The sequence below is a fragment of the Anas platyrhynchos genome, chromosome 22, assembly GCF_047663525.1.
Source record: "Anas platyrhynchos isolate ZD024472 breed Pekin duck chromosome 22, IASCAAS_PekinDuck_T2T, whole genome shotgun sequence".
Taxonomy (NCBI): Eukaryota; Metazoa; Chordata; class Aves; order Anseriformes; family Anatidae; genus Anas; species Anas platyrhynchos.
The window spans coordinates 5,404,077-5,424,105 of NC_092608.1; the positions used below are offsets into that span (position 1 = coordinate 5,404,077).

At 41.8% G+C, this 20,029-nt stretch overlaps 2 protein-coding genes across 7 annotated transcripts; both read left to right on the forward strand.

Annotated features, from left to right (window-relative positions):
* Positions 1-18: 18 nt before the first annotated feature.
* On the forward strand, positions 19-12,827 carry MFN2 (mitofusin 2). 3 transcript variants are annotated; one of them, XM_027443332.3, is made up of 19 exons: positions 19-134; positions 286-502; positions 705-883; positions 1,588-1,723; positions 2,067-2,229; positions 2,775-2,899; positions 3,202-3,310; positions 3,408-3,515; positions 3,858-4,011; positions 4,251-4,318; positions 4,457-4,578; positions 4,908-5,034; positions 5,704-5,808; positions 6,374-6,476; positions 7,044-7,264; positions 7,427-7,576; positions 8,268-8,464; positions 8,851-8,985; positions 9,820-12,827. In XM_027443332.3, the coding sequence occupies exons 3-19, from the start codon at positions 709-711 to the stop codon at positions 9,887-9,889; spliced, it is 2,268 nt and encodes a 755-aa protein (XP_027299133.3). In that variant the 5' UTR covers positions 19-134; positions 286-502; positions 705-708; the 3' UTR covers positions 9,890-12,827. The 3 variants fall into 3 exon arrangements, with proteins under 3 accessions (XP_027299133.3, XP_027299131.3, XP_071883054.1); XM_027443330.3 differs by having other exon boundaries at positions 286-433; XM_072026953.1 differs by lacking the exon at positions 7,427-7,576 and having other exon boundaries at positions 286-433.
* MIIP (migration and invasion inhibitory protein) lies at positions 12,738-19,976 on the forward strand. Of its 4 annotated transcripts, none has more exons than XM_072026961.1 (10): positions 12,738-12,872; positions 15,081-15,268; positions 15,808-16,278; positions 16,509-16,611; positions 17,081-17,192; positions 17,397-17,461; positions 17,925-18,054; positions 18,399-18,495; positions 19,354-19,461; positions 19,714-19,976. In XM_072026961.1, exons 2-10 carry the CDS (start codon positions 15,098-15,100, stop codon positions 19,882-19,884), a joined length of 1,428 nt encoding a protein of 475 aa, XP_071883062.1. In that variant the 5' UTR covers positions 12,738-12,872; positions 15,081-15,097; the 3' UTR covers positions 19,885-19,976. The 4 variants fall into 4 exon arrangements, with proteins under 4 accessions (XP_071883062.1, XP_071883063.1, XP_027299137.2 ...); XM_072026962.1 differs by lacking the exon at positions 12,738-12,872 and adding an exon at positions 13,257-13,494 and having other exon boundaries at positions 16,512-16,611; XM_027443336.3 differs by lacking the exon at positions 12,738-12,872 and adding an exon at positions 13,277-13,494.
* Positions 19,977-20,029: the final 53 nt, after the last annotated feature.

Here is a 20,029-nt window from a genome sequence, read left to right on the forward strand (position 1 = left end):
AGCAGCGCCTCCAGCCTACACCTCCCGTCACGACCCGGGCCAGGGCCCGCCCGTCGCGGCCATGACGCGCGGGGCGCGCCCGGCGGCTGAGGCTGCGCGGGCAAGATGGCGGCCCCGGCCGAGCGGCGGTGAAGGTGAGAGGCGGGGCGGGGCTGCGGGGGGCGCCTCCTGTCAGGGGCCGCTTCCCGCCCGCTGCCCCGGCAGCGCTGAGGGGAGGCCGGTGGCGGCCGCCTCAAGGAGCGGAGCCGGGCTGCTCAGGGCTGAGCTTCTCCTCTGCTGCCGCAGGGACGGGCTGGGCTCCGCGTCGCCGGAGGAGCTGCGGGATCGAGGCCGGTCAGGGTGAGGGGAAGGCGGGAGAGCTGCGCTTGTTCTTGTTGCAGGAGGGCTGGAGCTGACCATGCCTGGCGTGTGAGGCGGGACCCTCATCCGGAAAGTAAGCGGGGCCAGGAGGAGCGGTGCTCTGCAGGGGGGGCTGGGGCCTCTCTGCTGGAAGGGAGGAAAGGTGACTTCTTTTGTTTCCGATATTTGAATAATTTATAATTGTGCAAAATTGAAAAAATTCTTCTTTAAAAGAAGATTTAGTCCTTAAAACGCTTGTCTGGTAAGTTCTTGTCAGGTGTCTACCCCCTGAATGTTGGACACTTGCATAGCTGTCAGTTGTGGGTGAGTTACCTTTATTTTCTGCATTTTTTTTTCCCCTATAGCGCAATGTCACTATTGTTTAGTCGTTCCAAGTCAATAGTTGCAGTGAAGAAGGATAAAAGACACATGGCTGAGGTAAATGCTTCTCCGCTTAAACATTTTGTCACTGCAAAGAAGAAAATCAATGGTATTTTTGAACAGCTGGCTGCATACATCAATGAGAGCTCCTCGTTCCTGGAAGGTAAGCTGAACTCTTCCACTACGAGTCTGTAATGGTCTTTTGCCCACACATAATTCCCCCAAGCACTCATCAAAAAACCCTTATTTGGTTAAATGGCTCTGCTAGACCTGATTTTGTTCTTATTTATAAAGACCTATCTCTTTATATGTCAATATTCATATGAAGGACAAAAAAAAATTTACTGACTGTGGATGAAGTGTTCAGAGTTATATTTTAAACCTGACATAAGTAGTTCATACCTGTTATGAAACTGAGCTAGATAGCGAGCTGCTTTTTTGTTGTTGTTTGGCAGCGTTGTTTTTTTTTGTTTGTTTTAATGAACTTTGCAAGGCTCATTTGGTTTTGTGCCTATAACCTTTACAGTGTTCTAGCCTGGACATGTCATTGCTAGTCATGTAGAATTTATGACAATAGTTGGCTCTACCAGCTTCACATGCAGAAGATTTTTTAAGAGTGCTGGCGTGTTTGAAGTGTTGGATGTATTCTGTTCAAGGCAGTCCTAAGGATAAGAATGGTTATTAGATACGTAAAAGAGACCAGCTGATGCAAAATTGCCTCAGGGTGTAATTGTATGGTTTAAGATTGCCCATGTGGTCTTTGGGACACATTAATATTTGGTTGTGTGTGTTACATTATGAGGAGATGTTTCATCCTATACTTAGATGACTTCTGGAATTCAGAGGCATGATATATTTTGATTTTAGAAACACACAAGAATGTTGAGCTTGATCCTGTCACCACAGAAGAGCAGGTACTGGAAGTCAAAGGCTATCTGTCAAAAGTCAGTGGCATTAGTGAAGTGCTGGCAAGGAGACACATGAAAGTGGCTTTTTTTGGAAGGTGAGTCACGTGCTTACATTGCCTACGCTCCCTACTTGGTAATGCAATTTGCATTTTTGGGATCGAAGCCAGTAAAAAATATTTATAGAAGCACTAGCGCTTCTGCATGCAACGTGTAGCAGATCTAGTACTTTGTGAATTGGACACCAATATTGTGGAACGTAATCTATTAGGAAGAATTTTTAAAATAAAAAACAGAAAAGTTTTTCTGTAAGTTGCCTATGGCACCTAAATTGTTATTTCTGGAACTGCTTTGGTTTAGAAAGATTGGTTTTTGTTACATCAAAATGAGTATACCTGAATCTTAGAAGCCCAGCTACACCATCCTGTGATCTCTCTCCAGGACAAGCAATGGAAAAAGCACGGTGATAAATGCTATGCTGTGGGACAAAGTCCTTCCTTCAGGAATTGGACACACCACTAATTGTTTTCTGCGTGTAGAAGGGACAGATGGACATGAGGCTTTCCTGCTTACTGAAGGCTCAGAGGAAAAGAAGAATGTTAAGGTACATTTCCCTTAAGCATAAAATAAAGGAGAAGAGCGCTGTCCCTATTTTAAGAGGTGCCAGAAAATGGAAAGAACAAGAAAATTAAATCACACTGAATACATTTTTCACAGTTAAGGATTTTAATTATTGAAGTAGCAGAGATTAGGAGCAGGATTTTTGATGTAGGAAGGGAGGAATGAAGGAAGCTATAAGACAGGGCTTGTACATTTTATGTGATAAATGACGTGCTGTAATTGTGAGTGATAACCGGGAGCTGAAATGATTCATGAAGTTCTGAGCTCAGTATAACTGACCAAGGTTACAGCCTTCCTGATAGTTCCTCAGCCCTTCTTAACAGGAAACTTTCTCATAAACTCTTATTAGATGGTTGTTTTTTGACTGGGCAGACTCAAACAAGTTGTATGTGGAAAAAATCCCAGGGAGAAAAAAGATACAATGATGGGTTTTATTGTTTTATCTTAAATTGTGAACAACCCTGAAGGAAGATAATTGTGTTAAAAAGTTTTAGCATCCGTTTTTTTTTTTTTTCCTGTTTTGAGTAGACAGTGAATCAGCTGGCTCACGCCCTTCATCAAGATGAGCTTCTGAATGCTGGCAGTCTAGTCAGCGTAATGTGGCCCAATTCCAAATGTCCTCTCTTAAAGGATGATCTGGTGCTCATGGACAGGTGAGAATGTCTTTCTTTCCTTTCCTCTTTATCATAGATTTATTACATAGATGTATTCAAACATAAATTTAGCAAACATCAATGGAAGTGACCCTGTTCTCCTCTGTGACAGTGACCAAAGTCCTTTCCTGTAATTAACAGCCACAATTTCTCTTGATTAGTCTGCATCACCTCCGGACACTGTAGCTCAGACATGGGAAATGAATGCCCTGAATAGCTGGAGCACATTTCTTATGAACTTTTTAAATTATATGTTTAGTGTTTCTACAGCATAATAACATCTCTTCTCTTTTTACTGCTAGCCCTGGCATTGATGTAACCACAGAGCTGGACAGCTGGATTGACAAGTTCTGTCTAGATGCTGATGTGTTTGTCCTGGTGGCAAATTCAGAATCAACGTTGATGCAAACAGTATGTTCAAATCCACTTGCTAGTTTTAAGTGAATTTGTCTAAAAGTTTAAAAGCTTAGACATATTAATGTAAGTGTTTTTGTTCCTTTTTGCATAGGAGAAACAATTCTTTCACAAGGTGAACGAACGTCTGTCTCGACCCAATATATTTATTTTAAATAATCGCTGGGATGCATCTGCCTCTGAACCAGAATACATGGAAGAGGTTTGTGGTGTATTTAAATTCCTCCTAGCTGCATGGACATTATAGGGTCTGCAGTTCGGGTTTTTACTGCCATAGCTTGAAGACTAGAGGGAGTATAGCACAGCAGTCTGAACAAGACTCCTGAGATTTGTAAGAAGGAAATAAAGAACTTTCACTGGGGCGTTTTGATGTTAGATGACCTGGATAACTTCTGGAGGATTTTATAAACAGCAAGGGTTATTATTATTACTGTTTTACATTGGTAGCTTAGACCAGCAGAGGGCATCTGTGTACCTGATCTAACTTTGGAGGAGTATAAAGTGGGTTTAACTGCATGTAGAGTTTTTCCTGTTTATCCCTCAGGTACGTCGACAACACATGGAGCGGTGTACCAGTTTCCTGGTAGATGAGCTGGGCGTGGTGGATCGAGCACAGGCAGGGGATCGAATTTTCTTTGTGTCTGCAAAAGAAGTGCTGAATGCCAGGATTCAAAAGGCTCAAGGGATGCCAGAAGGAGGTAAAAATAGCTAACAGAGACTTTCAGTTTTCTTATAGGGAAGAAATGTAGAATTCCTTGTCCCAAAACAAGACAAAACTGCAGTGTGTCAAATTATTAAAAGAGCAGCCAAAAGCAAAGAGATGACTTAGCAACTCTTCTGCATTGGCTCCAAGGTTAGGCTGGAGTATTTACTGATGTCAAACATCTTACTGCTTTCTCAAAATGTAAGTGGTTGTTTTGTACTTTTCTTCTCTCAGGTGGAGCACTGGCAGATGGGTTTCAAGTGAGAATGTTTGAGTTTCAGAACTTTGAGAGAAGATTTGAGGTGAGTGTTACATGTGCTAACTTTCTGTTTAGGCTTTTTTCCTGAAAGGCTGGGGACTAGAGGTTATAAACATGAGAAGGAGAAATGGTGTTAGTCTTTTTCTGCCTGCTGCTAATCTCGACTGCCTCTTACATACAGGAATGTATCTCCCAGTCAGCAGTAAAGACAAAATTTGAGCAGCATACAGTGAGAGCAAAGCAGATTGCTGAAGATGTTCGTCTCATCATGGATTCTGTGCATATTGCCGCCCAGGAACAGCGGTGAGGAAATGCTGATGCTGGATACATGACTGAAGCTTGCATTCTGGGAGAAATTTAAGGGAATGTGAGCATTTAAAATACAAAGTGGAATGCAGAGGGTTTGAGAGCAGGAAGGATGTGAACTAGTAGTCTTGCTTCTCGTGAATTGTGAAAGTATGGAGAGAGGAAAATCCTTTTTGGCCTGTATGCCATGTATGTCTAATGTGTTATATATACTGGCATACTTTGTTCTTGGGCAGGAGAATGTCTTTTGTCTCTGGAATTCAAAAGGTATCCACAGATAAGAAATGCACTTACTTGGCTTTTTGACATGTCCTTCTTGCCATCAGAGTTTACTGTCTGGAAATGCGAGAGGAGCGACAGGAACGTTTAGGTTTTATTGACAAACAGCTGGAGCTCCTTACTCAAGACTACAAGCGGAAAATAAAACAGATCACAGAAGAAGTGGAGAGGCAGGTAAGGAGGAGTGACTGCTGAAGAGAAAAGATGGTCTGAACCAGCCACCAGTATGGTGGTAGAAATGCTCAGTGCTGACAAAGGTTTGAAGTAATAGGGATGTGAGAGTTACAGATGGGAAGAGAGAGAATACTTTCAGAAGAAGGGGATTTTTTTGTTTATTGTTTTGCTTTTTTTTCCTAGAGATAATAAAAGGAAAAGTATAATACGTGGGGACAACTTTCAGAGACACTCATAAGATGCTTTAAACAAACAGTGAGATTAATGTTTGAATTATTGCTATTACATTTTGGCATTGAATGCTTCCTAAAATGATAGAACATTCCAGACAAGTTTCCTTATTTCAGTCTTGAATAACAAGGTCAATTTTCTTGCCGTCAATAATAACACACCGTTTTAGCTCAATTATGAATATATAGAAAAAGCCTATTAATTTTTCACACATCCTATTTTGACTTTTTTTTCTGAATTGTTACACAAAGCATATTCTACGCCATCTTCTTTGCTAGTCATTGGTATTGCAGTTGGCAAACAATGGCAATGTGGTGCTTCAAAATCATAGTGTCATGTTAAAGAATGCTTTTTTCGAAGTGTATGCTTTAGCAGGGGTTTTCAGACTCTCCTTGGGGCACAACGTATAGTAACCATCCCATATGGCTGTTTCTGCAGGTATCAAATGCAATGGCAGAAGAAATCAGACGGCTTTCCGTGTTGGTAGATGAATACCAAGCAGATTTCCATCCATCTCAAGTAGTTCTGAAAGTTTACAAGAACGTAAGTGGTGGTTGGCTTAAGCAACCTTTAAGAAGCAGGCCTTTTTTTTTTTTTTTTTTAATACTCATCAGGCTCTGAGTCAGTACTTAGGCGAGCTCTTTGAAATGCTTAACATTCTTCCAACTGAGAAGAACTGAGCTTTTCATATTGTAAAATGTCATTTGTTCACATTTCTTTTGCACTTGGACAGTTTTCTGTTTTTTTAAGTTTAAAGAAGGAAATCTTTTGGTGTTTTTCTGCTTTTTTTTTTTTGTTTGTTTGTTTTTTAAGCTAACTTAAGTGATAAGTGAATACATGTATGATGTATTGCATCGTATACATCAATTGATCCTTTCCGAGTCTGCAGAGTATGTGAGCTCTCATTGTTTTTTTTCTCCTTCACTAAAGAAAGAGGAAAAAAAACTGATGCTAGAGGACTGGACAGACAGAATGCATGCTCCTCTTTTGGGAGTTTTGTTGGTTTTTGTTTTTTTTTTTAACTGGTAAACTCTAGCACCTCTAACTTGCATCTTACCTATGTTTATTTAATCTCAATAACCTTTGTAACCCCTTTTGTGTTTGTCAGGAGCTACATAAACACATTGAGGAAGGTCTGGGCCGTAACATGTCAGATCGTTGCTCCAATGCAATCACAGCTTCTCTGCAGACAATGCAACAAGAAATGATAGGTCAGTTCTGCAGGAAATGTTTCCCTTTCTTTTTTCTTTAACTGTAATACACAATAATTAGGTAGATGTTCTGGTTTTCTTTTTACTCTGATGGCTGATGTGCAGCAGCATTGTCTTAGTTTCCAATGTGATTAGTAACAGTTATATTTAGAGGACTAGGTATTCCTGCTTTTCCCACAGTGTGCCTGAACTTGTTCAGTGATTATATTAATTACTAAAGCAATCAGCTTAATCCATTGTGACTGAGAGAGCAACACTTCAGGAACTGGCCTTCAGATTCTGTTTTCCAAGCTATTGCTAAACTGTAAACTGCAGTTACTTGTAAGGATTTGGGAGCATCCATGGAAGGACTTCTGAGTTGATCTAAAGAACTAAGAATTGAATGATACTTTGTGATGTGGCTCTTGCTTTGCAACATGCTTGGCTTCCGGAAATTTAAATACTAACAAAAATAACTGCAGAGGATTGAATAACCAATAAGCACTCTGATTATGGAATGCAAGTCCTTTTAATTACTGTGAACTCAATCACCCATTTATTGTATGTGTTTATATTCTGTTCTCGCAGATGGCTTAAAACCCCTTCTCCCAGTCTCTTTGCGTGGCCAGATAGACATGTTAATTCCTCGACAGTGCTTCACGCTCAGCTACGATCTGAACTGTGATAAACTTTGTGCTGACTTCCAAGAAGACATAGAATTCCATTTCTCTCTTGGGTGGACGATGCTGGTGAACAGATTTTTGGGACCAAAGAATGGTCGTCGGGCCTTGATGGGCTATAATGACCAGGTGAGATACCTTGTTGGGTGGTCAGAGGTAGTTGTGACATTCGTAACTCCAGTGGTTTGTTGTTGCTGCCTTTCTAGTGGGAAGGGCAGTGTCTTGCATTCTTTTTTCCTGTACTTTGCTTTTATTTTTTAATTTTGTTTTTGTCCCTGCTTTTCAAATTAGGTTCAGCGCCCTTTGACACCAGCAAATCCTAGCCTGCCTCCTTTGCCTCAGGGTTCTATGACCCAGGAAGAGCTCATGGTGTCAATGGTCACTGGACTGGCCTCGTTAACTTCCCGAACTTCCATGGGGATCATCGTGGTTGGTGGAGTGGTGGGTTGACAGTCTGAGAAGCGTTTATATAAATAACCTTGGCACTGACTTGAAAAGTAGTTGCACTTCTGAGTCTTGTAGATATTCCCAGTTCACAGATAATTAAATACTTTATCTTCCATTTGAGTGCAAATATTGAGCTTTTTTGCATATTAGTTCTGTTGGGAGTCATAGTTGTGAAGATAAAAAGCTTTCCAAGTATGTTATAAAAAATGAAAATTATAAAAATTAAATAATCTTTGATATTCCTGTGAGAATAAAGGAAGAAATAGTATTTTTCCCATTGACAGAGGAATGGGAACAGGGGTTAAAGTTGAGGGGGAGGGAGAATGTTTTGTATCCAGAGTATCTAGGGATAAACAATTCCTCAAAGGGAAAATGGTTTCCTAAAAATGTCTTTTTCTTCAGAAACAAGGATCTGTGAAATAGGCAAAGATCATTTGCATGTGTAATTGCAATTTAAATGTCCTGGAAAAGTTAACCCATTGGTATTCTTATGTTGTAGATAGGAAATCAGTAGTAAGCTATCTGACCAATGAAACTACTTGCAAGTCAGGGTTGTCTCTGGAGGTTTCTGGCTTATTTTCATGCGTCTAAAATACAAGTGCAGTGTTCTGCGCACCATTGTTAGGAGGCAGCACCATTCCTAGATGATGATTGTGTTACTTGCTTTTCCCTGTGCTTATTTTAGGTCTGGAAGGCTGTGGGTTGGAGACTGATTGCTCTCTCTTTTGGCCTTTATGGGCTTCTTTATGTATATGAGCGTCTCACCTGGACTACAAAAGCAAAGGAGAGAGCTTTCAAACGGCAGTTTGTGGAGTATGCTGGAGAGAAATTGCAGCTCATTGTCAGCTATACAGGTTCTAATTGCAGCCACCAAGTCCAACAGTGAGTTCCCTATATTCACCTAACTAAATTCTGTTGCATTTTTGTTGGTTTGTTTGTTTGTTTTTGTAGGATGATATTCCTTGTTAAAGTAAGATAAGTCTGTATATTGAACTCAATCTAAAAATGTATGACGTGTTCTAAAAGAACATTATGGGGTGTGGTTTTTTTTTTTAATAACCTGAGGTATTATGTGGGTGCAATATTAACCTTTAGTCTTAATGTACTTCAGTCTCTCAAATGTTAGGGCTCTGACTAACGTATTCTTGTGCAAAAGCGGAAAGATGTTTTCATCTGAGTCAGTATCATTACGGTCCATCAGAGGGGCTTATTCCTTGAATTCAGTGCTTGATCTTACTTTTCACTGTCCAACTATTTCTGTTTCACAGAGAGCTTGCTGGAACATTTGCTCATTTATGTCAGCAAGTGGATGTCACACGGGAGAATCTTGAGCAGGAAATTTCTGCTCTGAATAAAAAAATTGAAGTTTTGGATTCACTGCAGAGCAAAGCAAAACTGCTCAGGTGAGATATTCTTATTACATGTATACAGGCATCTGCATACAGCTGATCTTCCCGTGATTGTCCCATGATGTTCAGATTAGGACGTGTCTCTGAGCATAGTTCTTCTGTCATAGGTTTTGATGTGCAGATATCAACATCTTTCCATAACAAGTTGTGTTCCCTTTTAGTATTATATTTTAAAAAATTGCTACAATATATTAAAATGTCTGGCAAAGATATCAAAACAATATTCTGCAGCCTCTAAATAGAAAGTCACTTAGATTCTTTGGTGAGAGTGGATATTCTTGAGGTATTGGTGAGCAGTGCTTTTTGTTTTACCTGATAGAAGAAGGAAAGATGCTAAGCTCAGGTACTGTCAACAGTCATTTAAATCTTTTATCTCATAAAAACACCTTTTCCTTCTTTCGTCTGGTTTGTGTGGAAGTAAAATTCCTTTCTGTTTACCAGACCATACAGCCCTCTACTTCTACAAACTCTTCAGGTTATGAAAATCATGTAAAGTCTCTCCCTCGCCATTGTACACAATTGAGTCTGACGTTTGACTTCACCCCGCAAAAGCTGTTGGGAAGAATTTTTCAACCATACCATACCTACACAAATATTAAGATCAATTTGAAGTTGTGGCCAAGATCTTGCTATGAACCTCAAAACTGGGGATTATTAGCTGGCTAGTGTTCCTGACCTGAAGGAGATGAGCAATGCTAGTAGCATTTTAGAATGGACCTCCTTGGCACTCCTCTCCACCCCTTACTGTTGACTAATCTTAGTCATGCTTCTTTCAGATTGGCTTGAGAAGAACTTTACTTGCCTAATAGAGATTTTTTGTCTTCACAGGAATAAAGCGGGTTGGCTTGACAGTGAACTTAACATGTTCACACATCAGTACTTGGAGCAAAGCAGATAGTGTGGGAAGAAGAGGAAAAACAACACCATTTCTTCCCTTCAGTGCTCTTTCAGTTACTGCAGAGAACATGGTGGGTGATGGAATCCCTAAAGGGAGTGAGCAGAAGTCTATCGCTGTGTTTCCAGTTGCTGTGTGAACAGTAGGATTCTGCATCCTTGTTTTGTGTCCCACCTCTAAACACTAGCTATTTATAACTCCCTTTTCCTGCTTGGGAGACCAGGCTACTTCAGAAGCAATGTGTGCTTCATACATTTACAGGGGGCTGCTAAAATCAAAATGAGGTTCAGTAACAGTCAAGTTTAAAAGCAAATGTTTATCAGGTTAAATGTTATTCTAACACATCTTTCTTTATGGAGTCGTTCATTTTATTACACTAAGACAGAGCTTTTGACTTCAAAGCCCCAAGTTTATGTATGTGACAAGCAGCTGTTTTTCTAAACAGTGATCTCATGCACACAAGTAATAGCAATTTCACAATACTTTTATAGCCCCTGGAAGCCTATCTCCTAGGTAAACCTTCCGTTATTGTAGAACATGGCAAAGAACCGCTGCACTGTTTCTCTTCATAGAAAGGTTTATTGCTGTCAGCATGTTTAAACCTGTGAACAAAACCTAGTTCTCTTCCAGAGCAAGACTGACCAAGATTTTGTTTTGGTACGTTTATTGTCTTTGGAGTTACTTTCTTCCTCTTCAAAGCTATTTAATAATGCAGTCTGACCCATTTCACATCATACGTAAATAGTTTGCAACGTCATAGCTAGCTCCTGGGAAGGAGTTAGTGTTGATAATTTGGCATCTTGTTGAGGAAGAAAATTAGGAATGAAAAAATGAGCCACTTGACAGAATGTAAATAACTGCTTTATGAGATAAGTTGATGAATGTGGGGGGTTTTTGGCATTGCACAGCTGTGTTTCTGGAAGCAGGCCTTTGGAATTCCATTAGCATTATTTGGCCACGAGGGCAGCATGGGGATTACAAGCTGTAAGAGATTATGCTTCATGTAGAGTTCCCATATGATGTTACAGTCCTTGCAGTAATATGATTTGTTGTTTCTCTTCTGTTAAAAGTCTGAAGGTGGGAGACCTGTCCTTCCTATTTAATGCCAGGGTAAGAATGGGTTAAGTTTTTTAAGACATTTTTTATTTGCAAACGGATCAAATTGATTATTGAGTTCTGCCCTGAAGCAAATTAATTTTGAGTATAAAATTTGAGAATTATAAGGACTTGATTCTCTTTGTGTTGAAATTGGTAGAGGAGACATTCCCACTGATTTCACTAGTACCAAGATCAGGCTCCTATGTTGCAAAGCTTCTTCTCCACTTGGTGGATCTGTATTTTACCATGTATTGGGTATGACCTGTATATTCCCCACAAAATGTCCCTCAGGAATCCAGAATCAGATCCTGTAATTAATTCTGAGGTTAGGGTCAACCAAAATCCGTTCAGTATCAAACATTTAGAGAATATGAATTATCTGTGAGCAGGTCACGGCTCAATTCAGAACTATTAAGGTATGTTTTGTTGTCGTTGCTGTATTGAGAGTAAGACTTTTCAATTGAAAATGTTATCAGCTAGCCTTAGGACTTCTCATTTATGCTCAGGTGTGAATGTATGTGCCTGTGACAAGTACACCGCTTCGTGTGAAGGTCCAGAGAAGAAGCTGCCTGATACTAGAGGGAGAAAAAATAGCAGAGTGTCAGTAAGTACTTCAGGCTGTTTAAAGATTAGCAGTAAGACTCGAAGTATCTTGGTTATGTAGCAGCTGGCAGTGAGACTCTGGTTAGGTCCCTGGAATGCAGACGGCAAACAAACATTTCACTTCCTGGGGACAGCTTTGAATGCAACCCAAACTGAAAAGCTGTTTTCATCAGAGGGCTCCTTATTGGCCTTGTTCAGTTTCCTCGGGCAGCTGCCAGTACACAAATATCAGAACTGAGAATGGGGAAGAGAAATTTGAGTCTTTGCCATTGGAAATGTGTTCTCTAGGCTTGAGGTGATGTATGCCAGAGTAAGTGGAATCATCCACGGTTATTCTGCTGTAGGTATTAGGTGAATAAATTCAGATCTTTAGTCTCCTAAGCTATTATGTATGCATTTCTAATAGGCAATGTATCATGCTTTTGAGTGAAAACATTAAGCAGATCTCGGATACAACAGGAAATTGTCAATTTGAGGTAGAGGGTAGAACTACTCAGCAGCTCTAGACTACCTGAAGTGCTGATCTTGCCTTTGAAGACGTGCTGCTACTATCTCTACAGCAGGCCTTTAGAGGAAATCTGATAAGTGATCTGATCTTCAAAGCCAGGGTCAGATTTGTAAACGGAAAGAGATTGATGGGTTCTTAGAATCTGGTGTCCTGCCCATGTGTGCGTTTCTGACACTGTTCGGATTTTGGTGATGTAGGCATTCTCACTGCAGGGGTGAAACCTAACCTATAGAACGGGGAAAGAACCACTTGAATTTTTTAAGAAGCAAAACTGCTAACAGGGGAGGGAAGTATTTTTTAAGTATGTGCATAACCCTTGACACTAGAAGCTGAGTGATCAAGAATCAAACTTTTAACAGAAAGACCTATGAGTTAGTTTCCTCTTAAACAAAATACAGCTGTACTTCTTTAATTCAGGTTGGTGGACGAAAGAACACTATTAGCAAGGAGATTATCTTCTGCTTGTCATAAGGAATGATAAACTAATCTTTAGAAGAGGTAATTCCAAAAGCACTCTTCCCCCAAGCTCTTATTAAAGAACGTCAGCTAAATGCACTTTATCTTATTGCTGCTACTTATCTTCTGATTGTGTTATGTTGATGGAGCTCTTGGAAAATACTCTTACCAGTGAGTTTTCTCTTTGCTGTATTTAAGGTGATAAATTTGCATGAATTATTCCTGTATCAATGCTGTAAGCAATGGAAACCAAAATAAAAATGAATTGGAAAAATATTTCTTATGCTGTGTTCTGCATAACTTGATACAAAGTCTTCAAGTGTAAGTATGATATGTTCTGATGATGATGTGTTACTGTGTTGTAGTAAATTGTGTGTTCAATAGTGGCCTTTTATCTGCATTCATACTGTGAGAAGTTGAGAGGGATGGTACTGAAAGAACTGACAGAAAGCTTGTGAGATCCCTAAATTATATAAAAATGTCAAAACTGAATCTTAAGTCCTTGAGAATATCATAGGATGTAATGGCCAGCAACTACTGCATTAACAGAGTGAAAGGGCGGTGCTGAGTGAGTACTCTCAGCTGCCAGGTTGTGCTAAGACTGAAAAAGCCACTTCCAGTGCTAGGCTTTGCCTCCTAGCTTCCCTGGGACTTGGAATAGTTGGGCTGCCCAGGCACGGAGCCGTGAATCCGAGAATCCGAGAGGAGCAGGGCTGGGGCTGCCTCCCCGTGCCCAGGGAGCTCCCTCAGCGCCTTCTCCGGGGCCGGGGCGGGGCCGAGCTCTCCGCGCATGCCGGGAGCTGAGGCGCGGGCCCGGCCCCGTGTGGCGGCCGCGGGGCTGCGGGAACGGCCGGGCCGGGGCTGCCCGGGGGAAGCCCGGAGGCGGCTGGAGCCGGGCCCGGGGATCCCCCGGCCGCGGGATCGCCCCCGAGAGGCGGCACAGGTGGGCCCCGAAACGCGGAGCTGGTTGTGGGGGGGGAGCAGGGAGAGGTGACCGGCCCTTCTTCGGTGCCCGCCTCGCCTCTGGGAGGCGGGAGGGGAGTTTGTAACGCCCGGGGCTGCCTCTCCTTCTCCTTGTGGGTCTGGGAGAGCCGAGCCTGCTCCGGAGCTGGCCTGGGAAGCTCTGCAGAGGTGTTGGACGTCTCCGAGATGCGGCTACTTAGTTCCCGAGGGATCTGTTGGTGTTTTACCTAGACAAACTGAGCTCCCATTCGCAAAGGAATCTCGCTCAGGCAATTTCATAAGCTCGAGCCCTCGGGGTAGAGCATAAAAAGCGAACGAGAGCTTCTTGTCGATTATGCTAAGAGTGGATCTCATCTGGTAAAACCCTCCCAGAAAGTCCCTTGACTAATGTTAATTTCTGAGTATTCGATTTCTGGTGAGCAATGGTGAGAGGGTGCCATTAGCTTTGCCCTGTCAGTGCTGTGAGAACTGTTCTGTTTAAATGCTCTCAAATAAATTCAGTGCCTCAAGACTGATATTTCTATTTTATGGCCAGTTGTGCACCTTTCTTGTAACTAAGAGATGTGTTGTGGGTGGGTTTGGTTGGTAGCACTGCTCGTTGCTCCTCCCAGCGCTGGTGTACGGTAGATGCTTTTGATTCCTTATGCTCAGTTGCCAAGGTAGCAGACGCAAAAACAAATCAGACAAGCTTTTAGAGGACTTAGGGATCCTTTGGTCGTAGAGAAGGTCATAGAGAGACACGTGGTTCTAATTTAGAACATAATTGATTATGTTAGACAAAGACCCTGTCTCTTTTCTTTTTTTAATAAGAGACTTTCTGCAAATTTAGAGGACTTTATGACGTTGTAAACATCTTGAACAGCATGACGGAACAACCAAAATAAGTTCTATTTGTTTTGTTTTAAAGTCATTTTTTTACCTCTCTTCCAATAAAAGGGCAATAACCCTTAGTGATTAGTGTGTGGGACTGGAATTGTCAGAGCCCCAGTACGGTGTCATCACTGAGCCTTTTGAAGTCTTCCTGCCTGGGGAGTGTGGAAAACACTTGATTTAATATTTCTTTTGGCTGTAGTAAATAAATTCATATTTGCTATTCATATGGTGAAGTTGTTGTGATTGATACTAACTGCACATTCATATGAATTTTGATGCTTAAGAAGATGATGAAAGGAGATTTATATATGGTTGTCCTAAATATCAGCCTCTGAATCAGATATCTCTCATTTGGCTTTTTGAAGTGACTTTTTCATGTTTACTGTTTCCCCCGTAAGAATTTCCTGCCTCTATTCAGTCAGCTACTGGTTTCTGGGTAGAAAACACTTGACATTACACGCAAGGGTTGGAGAGGTATGCAGTGATGCTTGTTCCTAGCGTAAAGAGTTTTGAGACTTATCTTTGAACGTTGGCTGATTTCTCAGGAGCAAACTCCTAGTATTCCAACACCTGTAAGGGATTTTTATGAAACGTCTTCTAAAAGCACAATTACCCGTTGATTTTTTTTTTCCTGTACCTGGTTCTTTACTTAATGCTTCCATTCATGTGGTTCACCCTTCTCTGGCTTTGCAGGAAAACACATCCATAGGATGGAGTTAGAGCACCTGAGTAGGCTGCGTCAGGCCAACAAAGACCTTCTACAAAAGCTAAGAATGAAGCAGGAAGAGATGAGAAAACGTCTTCCCAGCAAGCCACTTATTCCAGCATCTCTTCATAACGTAGCAACTACAGAAGGATCTGTCCCCTTGCCCAAGAGAGAAGTATGTGCTGGGTCTGTGCTAAAAGTGCTGGGAAGCAAATGGGCCTTGTTTGGTAGGCAGTAGCTCTGCTTATAGAGCAGTGTGAACATGGAACAGCTGGTAGAACGTGGAATATAGAGCTCATTGGAAAAGTAGCTAGACTTCTGGGTTTTGTTTATCCTGTGGTCTCAAATATGTTCTTGTTGCAGTCTTCAAAGATCAGCTGCCGCCTAATAAGTGTAGGTTTCTTAATGTAAGATAGGAAGGATTATCATGAGACATAATCCTTTAGTTTCTTCTAAGCATAAAGCCTGAAAGTTTAGTAGCTTCTCAGCTTGGGAAGAAGCTGCATTTAGCTGTAAGCCAGCTGTAAACAATCCTTTTCTTTTCTTCTTCAAACACTTGATAGATGTCTCATGAATGATATTCAGACTTCAAGTTTTTCCCCTTGGGTATTTAAAGGGATGAACAGGCTGGATTGAGAAGCTGATTTTTCTTGTTGAGTACACTGTGCTCATAAAAAAGTGTTTGTAATCTGATGCCATGTGATGTTCTTACAGAAGGAAAATCAAGTTGATGCTGTGTCTACTCAACATGATCCTGCAACGTTGGTGTCTGTGGAACCCAGAGCTTATGCAGCCAGAGCAGCCCTCTGTTCTTCACTCAAATGCAGCAGCAATGACAGAGCGGTGCAGCAACAAATGAAGGTGCAGGAATTAGTAAGTTTGGATTCCAGCTTTCCTGATAAAGAGAAGAATGTTATGCCTGTGTCCACAATTACTGCATGTGGTAGAGAAACCTGCAGAGTGGATAGGTATGGCCACGATCAAGAAAGTGCAGAGAACGAAACTTTGCTTCTGGGACATGGAGAGAACAAAAACCAGTCCGCTCTTCCACATGGTCTCAATGAGAAAAAACAACCGAAGGCTCACTTGGACCTACCACTGAACAATAAACAAAGTGAAGAGACCAGCAAGGGGCCCATAACCCCTAAATCAGTCCTGCTGACATCTCAGTCCAAAGAGTGGAAGGTAAATGGTGAAACCAATGCTTGCTCCTTTTCATAAGTCAGTAGAAGGATGTGGGGAAGGGTCGGGAGAATACTGCTTACTCTGAGCAGATTACTAGTAGAGCTATAGATCTAGCTGTAAACTAAACCACAGTTGTCCCGTGTAAATACCTCCCAGTTATCTCCCAAGCTGTGCCTTTGAATGTCCTGCTAGATGTGTAAGAGGTCTTTATGAATTGTTTTTCTTCCCAGAAGGAAGCTGCTCATGTGACTTTTCAGTCTGAGCCTGAAGAATATGCCCTGCCTGTGAGTAGCTGGTCTGTGCGTCCATTCCTGGGCTATGACTGGATTGCAGGTGAATCTTAAACCTGAAGCAAAGCACTTGGCATGATGTGTAATATCGAGAGTTAAAACGCAGGTTATCCTTCCTTTAAGTTTTGGTGTGACATAGCTACAGACATAAAGCCCATGGAGCCAGTCTCTGCAGAGGAACTGTGGTTTGGTCAGTAGCTGTTGCTGCACTGTGACAGACGTGATATCTGCTTCCCTAGAATGGTGAAGTGGCAATGGTATGAGAATCCAGGCAGCAAATGACAAAGCTCAGTGGGGTCAGAGGAGACAGCAAGTAACCAAAATGAGTGAACGTAACAAGGAACCCAAATCACACCAGAAATGTCTGACGTGACATGACGGGGTGCTCTTCTCATTATCCACTTCAGTGCTCCAGACCTTTGGCTGGCTTGATCATTTTGCTCAGTGCTTGCTTTGGTGCTTTCTCAAAATCAGTAAAGCCTTGAACTTTTTTCTTTCCTTCACATTCTCAGGGCTCCTAGATACAGACTCTTCAGTAGCAGAAAAATCTGATCAATATTTTGCTGAGCTGCATGAGTTCCGACAGGCCAACAAAGAAGCATGTATCCACGAGCAGCCCCTGGAGTAAGTGGGTACAAGTAGAAGGGCTGAAGCGGCTATGTATCCCTTTAGAGTAATGAGAAGTATGGTCTAACTGCAGTGGGAAGTTGTAAGGGTGGCTCATCAGGCCTCTACCTCCCATCCAGGAATGTATGCTTGGAAAGGGTGGGGGCTGTTCAGAGGGCCTACACCCCTGTCACTAACTGATGTGTTTGTGTGTTTCTTTAGGCCCAAGGCTCTGGATTGCATAATTCCTGAACAAGAACAAGATTTGATAACCAGTTCCCATAAGTGTAAGATCAGATTTCTCCTAAGTGTAAGATCGGGTTTCTTCCTAATCCAATTTCTTTGAACAAACAACTAAGCATTCTTTACCTGTTGCTCTGAGTAAGCCCCACATCATGTGAGACAAGGAAAAATGTGTTGTTTTTCACTGTAATTTCTAATCCAGACCTGACTTCCTCCTCTGAAGAGACTTCTAAGCATCCTCTCTCAATCAGTGTCATCTTATTTTGTCAGGGTTTATTGTAATTGACTACAGTTCTATTTTTTGTTTGAGGGGGTTGAGTTTTGGTTTTGCTTTTTAGGAACTTACTTGGGGGACAGGAAATGTAAATGGTATTTTAGGAAAAGCAGCTCTGTTTCTATAGCATGCACGTGTAGCACTGCGGTAGAACACTGCTTTATATTGTAAGTGTTGAGGAACCTTCTGACAAACTAGAAATGCTGTGATGGTTTCATTATTCTGTGTGGCAGGTGTTTACTGCTATCGATTAAACCAGCGCCTCTTCACTGTCCCTGTGGATTCAGAATCTGCCTGTCCCGTGTGTAAGATGCCACGTGCCCACCAGCCCGCAGAGACACTGGAAGAGCCAGCCTATGTCAGGTAGATGAACATGATTGCTTTGTAATATGCAGGACTCAAGGAGACGATGGGAAGAAAAAGCTGATCATGTGAGGGAGAAAAGAGCATCAAAATAGCTCCACAGAAGGATGCTGTTCTCGAGGCAGAGAAATCTCTTGCTTAAAAACTCCCTACAAATCTTTTCCACAAGCAGAAATAGTTGTGAAGCTGGTAAGAAATGCATGTTTATGAAGCTGGTGAGAAATGCCTTAATCCCTCGCCTTTGTCCATTTTTTGATTGACTTTGGATTTTGAGTGGAGAAAGCATGCAGATTTCCTCTGCCTTGTGGGAGGTGTAGGCAATTACTTTGTGTATGTGGTTGCAGGGTCAGCATTCCCAGGTCTACTCTTCTGCCTGCCTACAAACACAAAGCTCATCGCAGGAAAAGCTTTGAACCAGCAGACAGTCTAGCATTACCCTCGGTAAGTCACTGTCATCTTTCTGGTACTGAATGCACAGCCCAGGTTGAGCATTGTTGCGATGCAAGAAGGAAAGAATTTAGGACTCTCTCCTCCCTCTCATAGTTTGTACTAAAATTTCTGAATTGAATGTTCACTGGACTGTGTGTGGTGGTGAGTAAAGTTCTGATCTGGGTTGCTGACATACCAAGAAAAGCTGTTTGTCCATGCTCCTGTGTTCATACCTTCATGTAACTGGTACAACTGTGAATGCTTTATGCTGAGGAAAAGAAAGTGCCATGTAAAGCTGTATACTGCTGGGACATAATTCAGCTGCTCAATTTCAGGCATCGACCTTTCAACTAGAAGAACCATACCTCAGAGCACCTGTCTCTGTTAAAAGGCATTAAAGAGTCAAAAAGACAAGCTTATGTGAAGTATCCACGTGGTATAGAGATCAGGAATAACCGATAGTGGCAAGGTTGTATCTAAAACTGTTTTTGCAGAGTTGGTCCTGTATATCAGCCACTAAATAATGCTGCAGGCAGTGTTACTTATCAGACCCAGCACTGCTCTGGAGAACTACAGATAAGAAGTAGGAAGAAGCCTAGCTTGAGGTTTGAGGCACTGGATGAGTCAGTTGAGACAAGTTCAGAGAGGTCAGGTGTTTGAGTTCAAAGAGCAGGAGATCGGTTTAGAAATAATTTAGCCAGCGGAAGATGGAAGAGGGGATAACTATGCAGTTTTGCGTAGAAGGTATTTCTTCTCTTTCTTTAGTGATACAAAACTCTTCAAAAATTAATTATTTAGCTTGCCAGTGTCTCCCTGTGGAGTATTTATCTAGAAAGTACTGCCATATAACATTCCTCTCTCTTCTCACAGCATTGCCTGGTTGGCTGGGAAAACATCATCCCTTCCAGTAACTCCACGCTCAGCAATTTGGATCTGCGAGCTTCACTGGAAGAGAAGTCTTCTCACCATCCCCGTGTGGTAAGAATAGCTTTTAAACACTCCATGGAGACGTCATGAATCATACAGGTGGTGACTGCAATTCCATCTCTCTCAGGAGTATGATAATCATTGATGGCTGAGCAAAAGAAAATGTCTGGAAGAAAAAAAAAAAAGAAAACGGAACTGAGTAACAGCAGCACATAGACAGAAGCCTCTTCTGCTCCCCGGTCTTCAGCAAAATGGGAACACACTGGCATTCTTTGATTAATGATGTCTTCCTTTGGATTCCAGAACTTGGTGTCCAGAGTGTCAGGAGGAACCAGAACTGACCAGCTTCTAACCCTGAGCCGTTCAACACTCTTCAGATTTAGCAAGGCTTCTCAGCAGAGGGAGCAAAACAAATATGGACACTACAGAGTGGCTCCAAATTTAAATACAACTACCTCAACTGTGAACCACTGACTTGTTTGCCTTGGGGAAGAGGTGGAGGTGGGGAGTGGACAACTTAATTTGGTTAAAAATAAATCTTGAGTGAGAGATTTTTTTTTTCCTAATTTTCATAGTCCCGTGTCTCTGTGAGAATCCAATACACATATCTCAATGTACA